This window comes from Vulpes lagopus, chromosome 2 (genome assembly GCF_018345385.1).
Source record: "Vulpes lagopus strain Blue_001 chromosome 2, ASM1834538v1, whole genome shotgun sequence".
NCBI classification, from domain to species: Eukaryota; Metazoa; Chordata; class Mammalia; order Carnivora; family Canidae; genus Vulpes; species Vulpes lagopus.
Window position 1 is genome coordinate 136,306,439 of NC_054825.1, and position 17,918 is coordinate 136,324,356.

Sequence of the window (17,918 nt, forward strand, 5' to 3'; positions counted from 1 at the left end):
AATTATTAAAATTAGAATAAAATGCAAAAAGGATGGGGAACCACATATGAAAAGATAGTATTCTCTCTAGTAATCTTTTAAAATACAGAAAGTCACAAAAACATGCAGAATAAAATTGCAAAACATACAATTTTCTTTCTAAAGTGCACAGTATTACTGTCATTTCAAACGGTTATAAAGAAATAACTTACCTGCTTGTGCATTTCTATATTCAACCCATAGGACATCTCATAATACTGTCAAAGAAGGGAAAGCAATTAATTACGTGCCTTTCATCAGTCTCCCTAGTTTGTTCCAAATGCCCCAAAAGTATGTTTAAAGCAAACATAAAAGCCTCACCTAAAGCAAAATATCCCTAATACCTATGCTGCTAAGGAGGAACACTTAGCTTAATAAACCAGCAGCTACCCTAAGACACAGACTCTAAGAGAATAACTCACAAAACTAAGAAAATCAAGTTCACATGTAGCATTCTTAACATCTCCAGTTGTCTTTATACATCACAAGCAGATGAATCAAAAAGATCTGATGAAAATTTAGTACCATACGGATTCTAATTCCTAGGCACAGTGGGCAAGCTTAATGACAAGCATCTTATACAAATACTGACGCTCTGAAAGATCTGTTCAGAAAGGTGGTGCTACTTCAGAGTTCCGTTTCTCATTTTTAGTGTAGCGCTCATGTTCATACATTCAAAGGAAAAAGTCTTGATAGGAAATGAATGAGTTACTCTGGAGCCTTTATGAACAAGCATAAAAACATGCTTCGTAAGGCTTCTGAAAAAGCAGATCTGATTTTTTTTTTTTTTGGATGTGTAGTGTAACTGTCATTACAGAAATTCTGGCAGAACAAATCAGTTATACAGGAGACCGACAACACTCCTCAAACCAATGTAACACCACAGAAACTGAAAACACACAAAACACATGCAAATACACACACACACACACACACACACGGAACATAAAAAGCAGAAAAATTTGAAACAGTGTCTGGTGTCTTTTGATAGCCATCATTCTCTAAAAGAAATGAAACACTACAATTTTCACTGTATACAGAAAAATTGGTTAAGATTGTTTGGAAAAAGGGCAATGAAACAACAAAGAAAACCACTAACGCAAAAACATTTTGCTTGTGACTAAACAAAACATAAATGAGGTTTGTCTCTCCCCCTCCCCCCATCTCTAAAAACAAAGCACAGAGGATTATACCCCACGCAGCTGAACTTTTTGAAAATTCAAATCAAAGCTGGTTGTCAGAAGCAAGTTATAACATCCTAGAATTACAAGGTTGCTAATGATCACATTTCCACAACCTCAACTACACTGGCACTGTGACTGCGATCTATCCTGCAGCCTCCAGCAATCTGAACATATTCCTGCTTTTGGTATCCTAAACTAATAGGCACTTTGAATCTGTGACACAGTTTTCTTACCATGACATAATGCCGCTGCATCTCGGTCTTCTCACTGGCGAGTTTCTCACATTCCAGCTTCAGGCTGTTCAAGACATAATGAAATCTAAGTATAATGCAGACCTTGACTTACATTCTTCAAATGTAAATACACATTCCCTCCCCTAAATCATCACCTACGAAAGGACCAAATCAACTGTCTTAAATAGCACCCTCATTGTTGAAGGAGAGGTGGGACAGAAAGGGGTGATTGGAACCAGCCTGGACTTGCCCTTTCAATGAGGATCAAATGTGGGGTTTTTGTTTAAGGGGAAAAAAAACCTCCAGCCAATTTAATTCTGGAACCACATCCAGAAATGAACATTTGCTAAATTCATTTAATGAAACCAGGAAAAACAAACAAACAAACAAACATCAATAATGTCTACATACCTAAGCACAAATTTAAGTCCCCCAAAATGTGACAATGGAGTTTTTTTTCTTTAACGTTTGGGGAAGACATTAACGAAAATATGAATCAAGCGTGTCTTATAAATGATGTCTTATTTGTTCCCTCCAAAACAGAGACAAGTTGAACACCACCACCCAGGGGCAAAGTGTGGATCGGGTTCAGTGGCTCGTTTCGGTTCTTGAATTTAAGAAATAAAAATTACACGTCATTAAAAACCCAGGAAAGAAAAATATTTCTTAGGCACTCTAACGATCGCCTCTAAGAAGAAAAAACCTTTTTTTTTCCCAGCATAAAAGTAATGAAATCTCTCGCTGGCGACTTCCCAGGGCTCTCCGTTCACGGTATTTCAGTGGAATGGCAGAAAAAAAAAAAAAAAAAAGTGAGACGGAATCAAGCCCGGAGTAATAAAGAACCAAGGAAGTCAAAAGGCCCCCAGAATCTTCCCAACCTTCCATTCTCCTGGCCCCAATAAATCAATATCGAAAGTTTGGCCTCAGCATTTTCTAAGTCTCCCCAGTTTCGACTGTTCTGCCTCCTTTTTATTTATTTACAGGAGAAGGGAAGAATGCTTAATTTCTTTACACCTGCCTGAGGAAAAAGAGGCCTTGACTTGCCCTTTCTGCCCACAAGTAAAAATAATATCACCTTTGCGGCGGCCTAAGAAGCCGGGGTGGGGGGGCTGGGGGTGGGGGTGGGGGTGGGGGGAGGAGACGGAGCTAAGCAAACAGGAGGATCAGCTAAAGTCAATATCGTTACCTGTGGTACTGAGCCTGCAAAAACTGAAACTCTTCCTTAATCCGATCACAGGACTCGGAAATTGTAAATTTAAAGGGTTGAGCAGGCTGATGCGGTGCCTAAAGAACAACAATAAAATATTTAATTAGCCCCCATCACAGGCGAGGCAGGGAGACGGAGAAGACACACCACGCGGCGCCAGCGGGGGGGGGGGGTCACCGCGCAGGCAGGCGAAGAGCGATGGCAACTCCCTGGCGGCGCCCCCCCGCCCCGCCGCGCAGCCCGGCGGCGGCGGGCCCCGGGCCCCCCGGCCCCCGCGGGTGCGAGACCCCGCTCCGCTCCCGGGGCCGGCGCGCCGCGCCCACTCCCACTCCCACTCCCACTCCCTCCGCACCCGGAACCGAAACGGGCCCGTCGGGGGGACTCGCGCCATGGCGTCTGGCCGCGGTCAGGTCGGGGACGCGCGGCCGCCACCCTGCGTCCCCGGGGCCCGCGGCGCGAGGGGCCGGCGCCCCGCACTCCCCGAGCCGCGGCCGGACCCGCCGCGCCGCCGCCGAGGGCGCCCTCCCCGCCCCGGCGCGGAGTCGCGCCTCCTCCATCGCTCGCCCCCCCCGCCCCCCGCTCGGGGAGTCGCGGCGCGGGGCCGGCGAACGGCTCGGCGCGGCTTCCAGGGGCTTCAAAGACAACAATAAGAAAATGGCTACAACTCAATTGCCTCTCGACACCCCTCCGAGGGTGCCGGCGCGCCGGGGTGCGGGGACGCGGGCGGCGCCCCGGGCGGGCCGCGGGCCGCAGACGCGAGTCGGCGCGCAGGGGGCGACGCGGGGAGTCCCCCCGCGCCCGGCGAGCTCGCGCCCCGCCGCCCGCACTCACCGGGTGTCTGGTCTGCGGGTACATCTTGCTCAGGTCGCGAATCATCCAAACCGATTTAGTTGGCTGCGCTGGGCAGAGGCGCGCGGCTCATTGGCTTTAACGGCCCCGAGGAGGCGGCGGCGGCGGCGGCGGCGGCGGCGGCGGAGGCGGCCGGCCGGGTCCGAGGGGCGGCTCGGGCGGTCCCGGCCCCCGCCGGGTCTCGCGTGACGCGGGCGGCAGGAACGCGCGGCGGCGGCGGCGGCGGCGGCGGCGGCTGGGTGCGGGCGGCCGGGCCGCTCGGCATTCCTCGCGGGCGTCACTGGCCCGCCGCGGGCATTGTCCGGCGCGCCTCTCCCGCGGCAACGCTCCGCCGTTCGCTCCGCCGAGGCGCGCCCGCCGAGCCCTCCAGCGCCGCCGCCGCCGCCGCCGCCGCGCCGCTCCCCCGGGCCGGGAAAGTGCGAGCTCCGCGCTCCAGCGCCCGCCGGCAGCGCCGCCCGCCCGCTCGCTCGTCCCACTCCAAACTTTTTTTTTATTTGTCTTTTAATTGGTTGTTATTCCTCCGAATGAATGATCTCTCTCTTCTTTCCTAAAAGCAAACACAAACTCCTTTGGTTCGGAAGAGGTCTCGGCGGTGCTTTTTGGTTTCTCTGGAGATTTTTTCACTTCACAGCAACGATCTTTTAAAAGGCACCTTTTAGCTTCTTTTACCACATCTCATTTCCTTATTTTTCTTCCTTCCTGTTTTCTTGTCTTTTTTTTTTTTTTTTACCCCAAATTGAAGGGGATTATAAAAATAAAAGAGTGAAACGCTTGCGGCTTTTTTTTTTTTTTTGATTCTCTCTCCTTTCAAACTCTGCGAACACCACCTCAAAATAATATACAAGTGTGTGAGAGGGGGAAGAAAGCAGCCAACAGCCCAAACACCCGCTCAGAACAGCTCTAACAACACGCTCTGTGTAGGTGACTTCTTTGACCAAATTTAGCAGCAGCTAATCATTAACATTCTGATACATATTCACAACCGTCCGTGGAGGGACCGCGGAGCATCCCGGGAGATGTAGTCCACCCCAAGCGACCGCGGTCCAGGATTCGGCCAGATTGACTACAATCACCGGCCCGCCACGCGACCGCTCTGGGGCGCTCTCCAAGCGCCCCGCCCACCCCCGCCGCGGGAGGCGTCTCCGGCAACCAATCAGAGGTGGCTGCACATTAATCGCCGTTCTGTGTTACTGCCCATCATTTCACTGCTGACAAATGGCGAGCCAGGTGGGCGGGGCCTGCCGGGCTGGAGCCCACGTGGGGGCCGGGCGTCGTCCGTGGTTCGGACCAATGAACGGAACGGGATGGGGTTAGCGGAGGCGGAGCGGAGATGGCCCGCCCAAGGCGGAGCTTCGCCTTGGCTGACGTTCCTTAGCGCGAGCGTTCGAACCGGGGAAACATTTGTTCAGCTGTCAATCAAAGTAACGTGGGCCTGGGAGAAGCGGCGGCGGCTGGTGGTGCTGCTGCTGCCGCCGCCGCCGCCGCCGCCGCCGCCGCTGCCCTGGCTGCATCCTCAGAACTGGGTGTTGGTGGCGGTCGGTGGTGGCAGCAAAATAAAGAGGGTGGAGGGGGCGGTAAGACTCGACGCTGGTCAGAAGATCCTCTTCCGAGTCTCGTCTTCCCAGCCCCCGCCCCCCCTCGCCCCAACCCAAACACCCTCAGCCCCTTGCTCCTCGGCCGCGCCAGGAATGCGGACTAATTAGGGTCCAATGTCTCCTTAAAGAGACAAGCTCGGCCTTGTGTAACGCGCCGAAACCCCTGTTGAGACAAGAGAGGGAGGATCGCGCCGATCCCACTTCGTTCGGTTCACATCAATTTTACGCGCCGCTGGAGCCGGCATAATTTTCCGTGTGAACGCAGACTCGGGCCCCTGTTCTTGCCCAGAGCAGGAGGCTGAGCCGCGAGACGCTCCCCCGGGCGGGAGGGCGCCCCTCCGCCCCCGAGGGGGCCGTGGCTGCCGTTCAGCCCGGACGTGGGGCCGGTTTCCCCGAGCAGCTCTGCGGGGACGCCCCCGAGTCGCTCGGCTCGCGGGCCCCGGGGGCGGAACCGCCGAGTCTCGAGGTGGGGCTGGAGGCCCGGGGCAAGGGTCGCCCCCTTCCCGAAGAAACTTTGCGGACCGGGAGCCCGCACCGCGCCCTAGGGCAGCGTCCACGAGGTGCCAGTCGCAGGCACGGGGCGGGAAACGCCCAGCAGCCCGGGGATGCTCCTTCTCCCCGGGCCAGAGGGAGAAGACTGCCCCCGCTTTTTCCTGTTCTTTCAAGTCAAGTCTGAACCGGGCCGGGCCTCGCGGATCACGAGAGAGGGCGGGTCGGCGACAGTGGGGATAAGCCCCGCAAGAGCGGGGGGATGCGCGGGCACAGGCAGGTGGAGGGCATTTTTGGGAAAGGGGCTAAAGAGGCGAGGACCGACTCGGTGGCCAGAGGGGACGGCCCGAGGCCGACGGCGTCTTCATCCTCAGTCCTCCTCCAGCGAGCCAGGGGTAGCTCCCTGGTTTAAGGGGAGACGGTACGCGGCTGGTAGCCTTTCCTAGTGAGGCCCTAACCTTTGGGGGCGTGGAGGAATTCAGGAAAAGTCCAGTTGAGGGTTGACTAATATAAGGGTCCGTTTTAGACGTTCGTTTCTCGGTGTCGTTCGCCTACTCTAACTTGAGTCATTGGCAGAGATGCTTCACCGAGAGTGCAAACCCGATCTTCTTAGTGACATCCCGAGCCTCAGTGGACGGACACCCTCTATGCGCTTCTGCCCGCGCGGGGCACCGTGGAGGGCCCGTGCAAAGGAAGGCTGTGATGGGTGGTCTCCACAATGTACAAACTCCATCCCCAGGCACTTTCAGCGATTTAATTCAGCAAATACTTTCTCCACCCTCAAAATAACAGGTTGGAGAACTCTGTGTGGACAGTTTTCTGATCCTCCTCGGTCCCATGTGCCCAGTCCAAAATGAGATGTGCGGTAAGAACACATACACACTGATTTTGAAAAGCTAATAACCAGCCCCCCCCCCCAAAAAAAGGAACATGAAATAGCTCAATGATTTATCATGATTACATGTTGAAATTCTAACGTTGTGAATGTAATTGTTTAAACAAAATATGTTACTAAAATTAATTTTTGTCTCTTTTTACTTCCTTAACCCAGATATTAGGAAGGTTTAAATTACTTGATGTAACTCACATATTTTCATTGCACAGCACTGTTTTTGAAACATTCCTAAGAACCAAAAATTAGAAGACTCGAGTGATACAGTTTCTACACTAGGATGGCTTATTTTCTAAGAACACCAGCGACAATCACGTTTTATTCTAGGGTTGGTTATTTGCTCCCAGTGGAGCTTTTCAATAGTTGGTTAAATCACCCACGGTGCCTCTGTAAGAAGTTCCATATTATCTGTTCTTGCCAGAATGTTAGCAAGTTCCATAAGAATAGGAACTTGGTTATGTTCATAGCCACACTCCAGATGCTTAGAATGATAACTGGCACATAGTTGGTGCTCAATAAATATGGCATGGATGGCATTAATGAGCAAACACTACGTTGTGTCCATGTAGAAAGCTTCTATACTCATTTGGGCCATGTTTATTGAGATTCTATGCGGTTATTTCCCAGCACAGGGAATGAGAATCCTAATAATAGAACCTGAGCTATTCAGAGGGTCAGTAGACAAAGAGGAAACTGCTGTGTTAGGAAATATCAAATAACTCCTGGCAGGGGCCTCTCTCCTAAAATCTTTGAATAGTTAGTGTCAACAGAAGAATGACAAGAGATCAGGATGTTTCTTTACTTTTTATTAAGTGCAGTTTTGAATACTGCCCTTGACTGTGTTGCTCATTTTGCTCATTTGGCAGATCTACATGACAAAGAGAAAGATCTCCGAAAGATGCAGAAGGAAGCAACCCCTCTCCCAGAACAACACAGAAAGTGGGTGGGGCATATAGCTGCTTTTGTCTCTTCTGATCTCTGCTAGCGCTTCTCTCTCTCTTTTTAAGTTTATTTAATTGTTTGTTTGTTTGTTTGTTTTTGTGATTTCTACACCCAGCTTGGGGCCTGAACTCACCACCCAGAGGTCAAGAGTCACATGTTCTCCCAGCTGAGCCATCCGGGCACCCCTGTGCTTCTCTGTTTGCACTTTTCACAAATTGCTAAGCCAAGCTGTGAAGTCAACCTTGGGACTTGTCTTATCCCTACCACACAGTGGGGAGTTCCAGAATTTTTATGTGAGTGGGGCTCAGCAACAGCAGTCCTAGTGGAAGCTAGGCCTGGGGTTTCAATCTTAATGTGATATATGCAAAGCAAGCACATTATTTTTTCTTATATGTTATAAATTATGTATTCTTCCACCAGGTATTTATTGAAAAAAAATGTTTTGACCTAACATGTGCCAAGATAAGGGAATTTAGCAATAAATTACTGTTTTTGATTTATTGTCTCTGAGCTTCAAATTCATCCTCTTTGCTTGCTCTACAGAAATAGATCTGGGCCCTTTAAATAGTCTCCTTTGTCCACTGGTACCAAAGTTTTGTCAATAGAGGGAGCTGGGGAGACTTTACAAAAGGGGAAGGTTTTGCTTCCTGGTTCTGGTGTGCAAGCCAGGCAGGTTACTACAGCACAAGTGGTAATCACTTGCACCCAGCAGTCAGTAGCTTCCTCCAGGAACCCCCCCACCCCCGCCCCTTTATGTAGTTTCAGAGCAGAGTGCCTCTGATGAGGCACTCCTCATACCCCCAGAGGATCAATTTCCAGTAAGTTCTGGAATGTGACTTTCTGGCAGGCTCCAGAATGCAGATTTCCATCAGGGTCCACCTGTTCCAGCTGTGCCCTCTGGAGCAAGGTCTGGATTTCAACCATAGGGTATGCGTGGGTCACAGGGAAGCTCTTTCTTGTGTCCTCTATGTCAGCCCTAAAGGTAATAGGTGTTCCTTATATCTGCCATTTCTATATTCTTTAGGGTTCTCTTTATCCCTTACTTACCAATCCCTCTTTACTCCAATTTTCCTCTCATAATTAATAAGTCTTTATATTGAGCATCTCTTGCTCAAGTACTGTTGTCATTGGACTCAGACTGATGCAGTAAACCACATATGCAGAGTCTCTTCCCTTTGGGAGCTTGTATTCTGTAGGAAGAGGAGGACAAACAGTTTAATAAGTAACAGCATAATGTGAAAGTGGTGGTATGTGCTAAGAAGAGAAATAAAGCAAGTTGGGCAGATAGGAGTGACTGGAGTGGTAGAACTAGTTCAGATGGCAGTAGGCTCCCAGAGGAGACAGGTATGCAGACTGCCAAGAAAGAGCCAGCCATGGCAGAGATCACTAAGCAGCAAATTTCAGGTGGATACAAAGAACCCATCTGGGGAAGTGTTGGTGAATGTGAGGATTTTGAAAACACTGGTGTGCGTGCCAAGGTGAAAATAGTGTAAGATCAGGTCACAGCCTCATCCATGGTTCAAATCACAAGGATCTTTTGACATCTGATAAAAGCATTTATTTGTCTTCTATTCTGAGTGTAATGGAAAGACATGTGGGAAGAAGAAGGATTTTACTAAGGAGGGAGTGACAGGACCGTTAAAAATATGAAACTGGTCTGGAAGTGCCCTTATTCATACTTGGCCTAAGATTGAAAAACTATCCTTTTCCATATATATATATATTTTTTTTAGATTTTATTTATTTTTTCATGAGAGACACAGAGAGAGAAAGAGAGAGAGAGGCAGAGACACAGGCAGAGGGAGAAGCAGGCTCCAAGCAGGGAGCCCGAAGTGGAACTCCATCCCGGGTCTCCAGGATCACGCCCTGGGCCCAAGGTGGCGCTAAACCGCTGAGCCACCCGGGCTGCCCTCCTTTTCCATATTAAAGAATGCCTATTACTTTTATTTGGGGCAGCTAATCTAGAATCACGCATCCCCTTGGCATTAGCACTGCCCACCCCTACTACTGAGTGATAGGTAAATTTTAATTTGAATAGAGGCCATTTAGGCAATTCAGAAATGTCAAGCTCTGCTTTGAATGTACAACTAGAACAGCAATAATCATAGAGAATCAAGGACAGGTAGATTCATATCTAGATCAGCAGTTGATGTGCGCCATAACTGACTCCTCACCAGCCTCCCATCTATGATAAGATGGGCATAACTGTATAGTATTCTCCTTAGTTGAAAAGATTTAGTATATCAATGTCAAAGAGAATGCCAAATTTCTGGACTTGCCTGGTGACACAGAGCCTTACCTTTGCCAGCTGCTCTGTGTTTAGTGGTAGGGATTGCCAAGCTATCTTTGTGTTGGGATGTCCCTTCTTAACTTCGTGGGTAAAAGGCAAATTGGAACCCATTGCTTTTTTGGGGAAGGGTGGCACTTGGCTTGGGAGTAGGGTAGACAAATGTGTCTAGGGACCAAGGAGGTTGTTGGGAGAGAAGAAGTCTTCTTATTGAAATGCTACATTGTTTGAACCCCTTCAGATGGTCCCTAATTAACTCTCCTGGCAAGAAGGAACTCTGAAACCTTTCTCTTCCCTCCGGTGGGTTGGAGCACAGACACGATGGGATGTGGGGGGGGGTTGTCTAGAACTCACCATGAAGTCAACAGGAGAATGGACCAGTGACCTAGGTTCAGCATCAGTAGCTATGGATGCAGGGGGTATGTGTCTTTCTCATTCTGAAAGAAGTCTGGGCTAAAGATAGGAATCCCCTTTGGCTTACTCATGATAGCACTAATGGAGTGCTTTGGGGTGAATGGCTGTATGAGGATGATAAAGGTCTACAGAGGACCCCCTGTCAACAGTTACACCTTATGTCAGCAATAGTTCCAACAGTCTAAGAGAGATCCTGAACGTCTAGTGAGCTTGAACAATTAACAATTGACAATTTGTCTTGAATATGTAAAAGTATCTGTGAATTTATACTCCAAGCTGATAGAGCAAAAACTATATTTAAGAAATACACTATTAAAAAGGACTCTCTTGGGGTGTGTGGGTGGCTCAGTTGGTTAAGCACCTGACTGTGACTCAGGTCACGATCTCAGGGTACTGGGATCAAGTCCCGCGTCACGTCAGACTCCTGCCTCAGTGGGGAGTCTGCTTGTCCCTCTGCCCCTATCTCTGTTCATACACTCTCTCACTCTCTCTGTCTCTCAAAGAAATAAATAAAATATTTTTTTTTAAATGACCCTCTTGGGGCACCTGGGTGGCTCAGCGGTTGAGTGTCTGCCTTTGGCTCAGGGCTTGATCCCAGATCCCAGGCCCAGGGATGGAGTCCCGCATCAGGCTCCCTGCAGGGAGCCTGCTTCTCCCTCTGCCTGTGTCTCTGCCTCTCTCTCTGTGTCTCTCATGAGTAAATGAACAAAATCTTGAAAAAGAATGACCCTCTTCCTCAAGAAAAATTCACTTGATATTTACCTTCCTTGTATCTAGAAGGAAACTTTAAGAGATATTTCTATTTCATTCCCCAGCCTTAAAGCAGACAAGGTATCCCCCACTTTAAAGATTAATCAACTGAGGCTCAGAAAGAAGTTACTTGCCCCAAGTTATACAGTTTTTAAGTACAGAGCAGAGATCCAAACTTCTGTCTCCTGCCTCCTTAGTTCATACCTGTCCAAACTCTGTTTTCCAAAGGTGGGTATTGAATTAAACTATGTGATTGAAGCATACCCCGACTCACCTGCCTGGTTTACTTCTTTTCAAGCAGAGATTTTATTGCTAAAATGGAGGTGGAGGGTGAACCAGGGAGATGGCTGTGTTGCAGCTGCCAGTGAACCAAACTTGAACCTGAGGCTTCCCATGGATGCGTGAAGCAAATCTCATTCCTGCCTTTTCTCCAGGCCCCAACCTCAGATTCTCTTCAGGTTTGATAAATACAATTCAAGAATGATGAACGATGTTCAGGCACCAGTCCTTTCACACCAACTCGGCTGCTCCCACCATGCCTTCCCACAGGCCCCCACTCATGCTATCACAACCACCTGCAAGGCAGATATTCCAGGAGAACAATTGGATTCACTTTCTCAAGTGGGTGGCATCGGAATGGGGTAGGTGTAGGAAAGTATAACTAGATACCATACTGCTTTATATGAGAAAATCATTTGTGAAAATCCAATATTCTTTTCATAGGAATCGGAGCTGGGTTCACAATCTACCACGATCCGGTCAACTTTGGTTAGTCCCTTTAACCTTTCTGACTTCAACCATATGGTGTCTCCTCCACAGAGAAGATAAATCTCTCCCCCACTGAATGCAAACATTTGCAGCCCCTAGAATGTTTTTTTTGTATAATTAGGGAGTTGTATGGATCATATGTAATGGAGTTTGATTCGGGATGGCCTGCTAAGCGTGATCACTTTTTTCGCCCTCTTCTTTAATATTTCCAAAGAAATGAACATCTGGAGTGAATATTATTTGGAGGAAGTGGAAGCAGACATGTTTTGTTGAGCATTGATTAGTTGTCTTATAAAGTGATAGAAACTGTAAGGGTCTGTAATCTTAATGCTGGTTTGTTGGCTCCCACTGCTATAATTTAATTCAGGACTTGTCCTCAATATTATGGAACCCGGAACAATTCTGGTAAGTCACGTGACTTCCTGTAATAGAAAACCTTGTAAAATAGTGTGGAGGAGCCATCATTCATAGTGTAATATCTAGTCCGGCGCACTACTACTTTTAGAAAAGACTATAATTCTGGGAAATTTTCATTCATGGAGACACCCTACACGTACACCTCCACTGCTTGCCTTTATATGGAACAAGATTTAAATGCTTTTATTATGGGTTTTTATTAAATATGTCCACAAGAGAGACCAGAGGATACTTTGGTCTTCGAGTGTTTACATAGTGTGTCACATATTATGGTATCTGGTAATATGTAAATACACGGAAATAAAGTATGGGAAGAATGGGTATTAAAACCCCCGTTTTACAGACTAGGAAACTGATGTTCAGAGAAACCAATGGCCTCTTGAAGATTATACAACTAGTAAGCAAATGAAAATCAAACTCGAGCTTTCAATTCCATTTCCTCCCACTCCACTAGAGCTGCCTTTTAATACCTTAGTTTAATTATAAGGCATCATGCTCTACAAAGTGATTGCACATGCCTCTTCCTTCCTTACAAAACCCTGTTAGGTAAGGGGAGCAGGTACCATGAGCACCTTACAAATGTGAAAACTGTAACTCCAAGAAAAGTGACTGGCCTGACTCACGTGTGTTAATATAGATGCATGCCAATTCCACCACCTAAATTGATGTGTATAGCCATATATAATAGTTAATATCCTAAAAGGTATACACTTAGAAAATATATAGAAAGGTGTTATCCGTATAACCTGTGTATCAGCTCACTGGATGTCCTCGTCTGCCAACCTGCTGGATACCTTGCTCTTATAGCTTTCAACAGGAATGATTCGCCACCAACCCACGTACAGTAGGAAATCCAGTATCCTCCGTAGCTCAGGGATTCTGGAGGGTCTCTGTTTCTCTTTACCATCACTGGCTGTGATCTCTTGTTTCTGATGAAAGCTTGATCTCTACTTCAGGCCTCCTGCTCATCTGTCCTTTCGGACATCCTCTTGTCTTCTGAAGTACCCTTGACAAGAGCTGTCTGTGATGAACACTTTTAGTGAAGGTTTGGGTGACAGAGGGAGTTAACAACTCAGTAGGGCAAACAAATGAAAGTAGAGTATTAACTATCCCTCCACCTTGGTTATCTCTACCCCCTTGACCTGCTCAATTGCATACACCACCCAACTATTGTTCAGCGTAGCAATCCTCCTTCACTCTTCCTTGCCTCATTTCATAGGACAGGCACCATGATAGCCTGATGGGTATACCTTCCCCCAGTACCACTGTCGCTGTGTAGCATTTTCATTGCAGAGGGTTGATTTCTACATTTAATTTTTGCAACATCTATGTAAGAGAAACATGCAGAAATAACTCATTCTCCATTCTCGATTTGTAACCCAAATGGAGGCACATTTTAGAATACATCTAGTGAGAATCTAAAGAGAAATTAAGGCTTTTGAAAGGGAAGCCATGCCGGAAATAATCTTTTAATCTCTAGGAATGACGTTCATCAAGGATTTAAACAGCAGCATAGACTATTTTTCCTTTATAGGCTTATGAAATTTGGTACTTATGCTTTCTTGAAAGGAAACAGTTTGTTTTTAATTCACTGAAGGATGTTATATTCTTTGAAAATTTTAAGATATGTAATTAATCATGTGGAAAATGATTTATTATGATGGTAATTGTCACACATAAGTTTGGTTTAATAAGATATTGAAAATGTAAAATAAAGAATTGTCAAATATTTATTACAAATTGTATTTAGAAGCATTTCTATAACATTTAGATTGCTATGCAGTAATATTCTCCAACAATTTGCTCCAAAAACAGTAAACATGTGAATCACGTTGTAAAAATTAGTCACCTTCAGAAATCAACCCTAAGCTATAAAAATTCTGGATAGTAATAACTGTACCGGCAAAAGGTATGGTAACTGTACATTTTCTATCAGTTCTAGAGCAAAATGTTTACGATAGCCTAATACCACCATATTTAGCATGTAGCTTTTGAAAATTTGCTTTCTGTTGCATGAAGTATGTTAGTCACATATATTTTTGAATTATTTATGCAATGCTTAGGAAAATTTATAATCAAAGTTGCATCAAAGTAAGTTTAATTAAATTTTTATTATCTGTAAAGCTACTGCATGCACAACTAGGACTTGACTAATTATTAAAACCAAATATATACAAAATCATAGCTTAGAGAGGAAGAATTGCCAAATAAAATACTAAAACTAGTCACTTCAATTGAAAATTTAAATAGTGACAAAAAAGGGATGTTTAATTCTGTTTTTAACATTATCAGTAACGAGATTTCTGGTGCTGGAAAGCTGCTGATTTCTCTTATGAACCTTGCCTCGTGGCCTTCTGTATATCTTAGGAAGGCCCTGTATTCATTTCACAGATGGGTTACATGTAACCAACCACTGGTTAGCATATTGTTTGAGAAGTCCCACCAAGTGTGCCAGACAATGTCACTTAAATGATCTAATACAATACCTTAAACTGCATCTCATCTTCATTTTAAAGGTGAGTCCATGGACTCTTGAGCAAATGCCTTCACTTGCATAAATTCACCCAACCTGCATATTGCACAGAAAGATTTAAACTCAGGACTGTTTCTCTAGAAGGTTTTTTTCAGGTTTTTCAGTTGGTTTGTTTTTTGCTACTTCTGAACCACCCTTTTCTAGGTCAGGAAGGATTAAGACATTTTGATACAAAATATCTTTTGTTTTCAGGGGATAAGTTGTGGCTAATAAGGCATTTTATATGTGTCTCTCCATCCTGAGTGCTCTTCCTTAGAATTTTGACTTGAACTCATGAGTCAACAAATGTTTGCTAAATTTATATTTCCTCCATTGAACAAGAGTCAATCCTAATTCATTTCAATTGTTTTGATGTTCCAATGAAGAATCAAATGACCCATTCTCTAAGCCCATCTTTTTTACTTCATTTTTTTTATTCTCAGCACAGGAATAATCACTAAAATTAGTGTTTAAAATAAAGAACTAGGAACCATGCTTAACTAACTATCCAAAGCCTGCTGTGAACATGTTACCCTGGGAATTTGGAAATATTTTAAGTTTCAGGCATGATAACATGCAAAAAAAATCCAGTCATAAAGGAAGTTATTATGAATAGCAGATACACACACACACACACACACACACACGTCCATATGAGTATCAACAGTTGATTTCATACATATTTTCCTGCCTGTTGATGACGGTACTCAAATCTTCCTTTAATTTTAGAGGAAAACTGGTCACACTTAATATAGTTTAATTAGCTATATTTCTTATATTTAGACTAATAATCAGTGTCCTAATGTACTTGTTTTGATTAGATTAAAAATAAGTAAAGCAAGAACAAGGCATAGTACTGTTTGAGATCTTTGACACATTTTATGTTAACTGTTTAATAAAGATCCTTTCTCAGCAAGGTTCATTTGAGTCTACTAAAAAAAAAAGAAAGAAAAAAGAAAAATAGAATATCATATTCATAACTTTTTTGCTAACACACCCAAATTTATGAGAGATGTAAATGTCAGAAAAATCAAAATTTCATATCAAAGTCGAGGACAGAAATAGCCAAATTCGAGTGTTTGTTTTCTGAAGCGCTGCTGAATACATTGTCCAGATTGTACCACGGAAGGCTGAAAGCAAAACACGGGTGGGTCTATCAAACAATCCCTGACTGTGTTTATAACAACTGAAGCTGTGCCTTTCATATCAGAGTCCCATCAGAAAGAGGAGGGGGGAGGAAGAGATAAGCCCCTGAGTGAAATAGTAGCCTTTAACAACAACCAGTCCCTTCCTGCAATCAAAACCATGCTAGCATGTGGCTTGTTCAAATAAAAATTACTGGACTGGGGCCAAACAAGGAAAAAGTAATTGATAATGTGGTTGGGTTTTTTTCTTTTTCTTTTTTTTTTTCCAGAAACTATCCATCCATCAAATGTGTCAGTCCTTCATAATACTTTATTTCCCTTCTGAACAAAGATCTTTAAAATTCATTGTGTGCACTTAAAAACAAAGTGTCCTTGTGCTGGTTTATAAAGATTCTCTTTTAGTTTGGGTTTGTTTTGTTATTTGATTACATTCCCTCCCATCCTGCTTTTTTTTTTTTTTTTTTTTCCAGATAGTTGCTGGAAATTTCTGCCATTCTTAAACAAAGCATCTTTGTGCTGTATCAGCTTGCATTTTCCTTGGATCTTATTTGGATGATGCCTTTTCACTGACTTCAGCACTGGAGTATTGTAGCCATAGCTTCAGTAAGTAGACTGTAACAAACAGATTCATGGGCCCTTTTTGTGTGTTGCATCCTATTAACCTGCTGGTGGGAAATGTTACACAGAGTTAGGTATAGGAGCTGTTACAAAGAGAATAAAAACCTGATGAGGAAATACTGGGTCATACTTGCAGCAAGAGAAAGCCATTAACCATTAGTGACTATTAAAAAACTTTTTTTTTTCCCACTTGAAGGATCCCTCCAATATATGGGAAGATTTTTTTTTTTTTTTAAGATTTTATTTAGTTGAGAGAGCAAGACAGAGATGGAGAGAGAGGGAGAGAGGGAGAGAGCACCAGCTAAGCAGGGAGCCCGATGTGGGGCCCAATCCCAGGACCTCAGTATCATGACAGGAGCTGAAGGCAGAAGCTTAAGGCCTGAGCCACCCAAGGGCCCCATGGGAAGACCTTTTAACTAATATGTTTCACTTATGTTTTGGATCCTCAAGATCAATTTGCGAAAGTAATAATAGCTTAGCTCACCATCAGTATCCCAAAGAAATGTCTGTAATGTGAATTTCAGTGACATTCACTCACTTCTATTTTTTTTTATTTTTTAAATTTTTACTTATTTATGATAGTCACACACACACACAGAGAGAGAGAGAGGCAGAGACACAGGCAGAGGGAGAAGCAGGCTCCATGCACCGGGAGCCCGATGTGGGATTCGATCCGGGGTCTCCAGGATTGCGCCCTGGGCTAAAGACAGGCGCTAAACCGCTGCGCCACCCAGGGATCCCTCACTCTCTTCTATTCTTGATGACTTTAATATTAAAATGAAGTTTAGGGGGATTTAATGCTACACACACATACACACAGACACACACACACACACAGACACACAATTTTGCCTCAGTGGTAAAGGTCTCACTTTGAAACCCACATTTAAAGAAATATGACAGTTCCCCTTAAATTATGTTTTAAATGGCAGTTATGTGATTAAAACATTGCAACCGGGGTGCCTGGGTGGCTCAGTCAGTTAAGCGTCCGCCTTCGGCACAGGTCATGATTCCCAGGTCCTTGGATAGAGCCTTGCATCCCTGCATCGGGCTCCCTACTGAGCAGGGAGCCGCTTCCCACCCCCATTCTCCCTCTCTTCCTGATTCTGTAGGAGCTCTCTCTCATTCATTATCTCAAATAAATAAGTAAATCTTTAAAAACAATAAAACATTGCAACTGAAAATAGAAAAAATAAAAGGAAAAAGTCTGTGTGATTCTGTAAGTTTTTTTCATTCAGCTACCTGTTTACAAGTCAGTGCAATCATAGCATGATCTCTTTTGTATACTTCTAGTACTATCAGCTGTTGGCCTGCCAATTACTTTAGGTTTATATTTAGATTTTGTCACCACTGTTTTGGGGCAGGCTAGCCAGGAGAAAGGCCCTTCCAGATAGTTGTTCCTTGTGCAGCCAGCTAAGTCCTGGCCAGAGAAACCACTCCTATTACCTCACCAGGCTTCTCTATAAAGTTTCTTTTTAAAGAATGCCAGGAAGAAAAAACTTCAGTAGCTGCACAAAAGCCCTATATTACAACAAGTCCTGACCCTGGAATTTTGCTTTCTGCCTTCTCCAAAATAATAGGTAAAAAAAAAAAAAAAA

At 45.0% G+C, this 17,918-nt stretch overlaps 1 protein-coding gene across 10 annotated transcripts in view; it reads right to left on the minus strand.

The window, feature by feature from the left end:
* The window catches only part of TLE4 (TLE family member 4, transcriptional corepressor), a 142,156-nt gene extending 138,545 nt beyond the window's left edge, over positions 1-3,611 (minus strand). For 6 of the 10 annotated variants that reach the window (XM_041744968.1, XM_041744964.1, XM_041744963.1 and 3 more), the window contains exons 1-4: positions 3,474-3,611; positions 2,622-2,719; positions 1,436-1,499; positions 192-236 (exon numbers count right to left, since the gene is read on the minus strand). In XM_041744968.1, coding sequence (XP_041600902.1) covers positions 192-236; positions 1,436-1,499; positions 2,622-2,719; positions 3,474-3,518 — 252 coding nt within the window. In that variant the 5' untranslated portion in view covers positions 3,519-3,611. Of the gene's footprint in view, positions 1-191; positions 237-1,435; positions 1,500-2,621; positions 2,720-2,994; positions 3,115-3,473 lie in introns of those variants that run through there. The other 4 variants (XM_041744965.1, XM_041744967.1, XM_041744961.1 and 1 more) reach the window with 1 other exon arrangement.
* Positions 3,612-17,918: the final 14,307 nt, after the last annotated feature.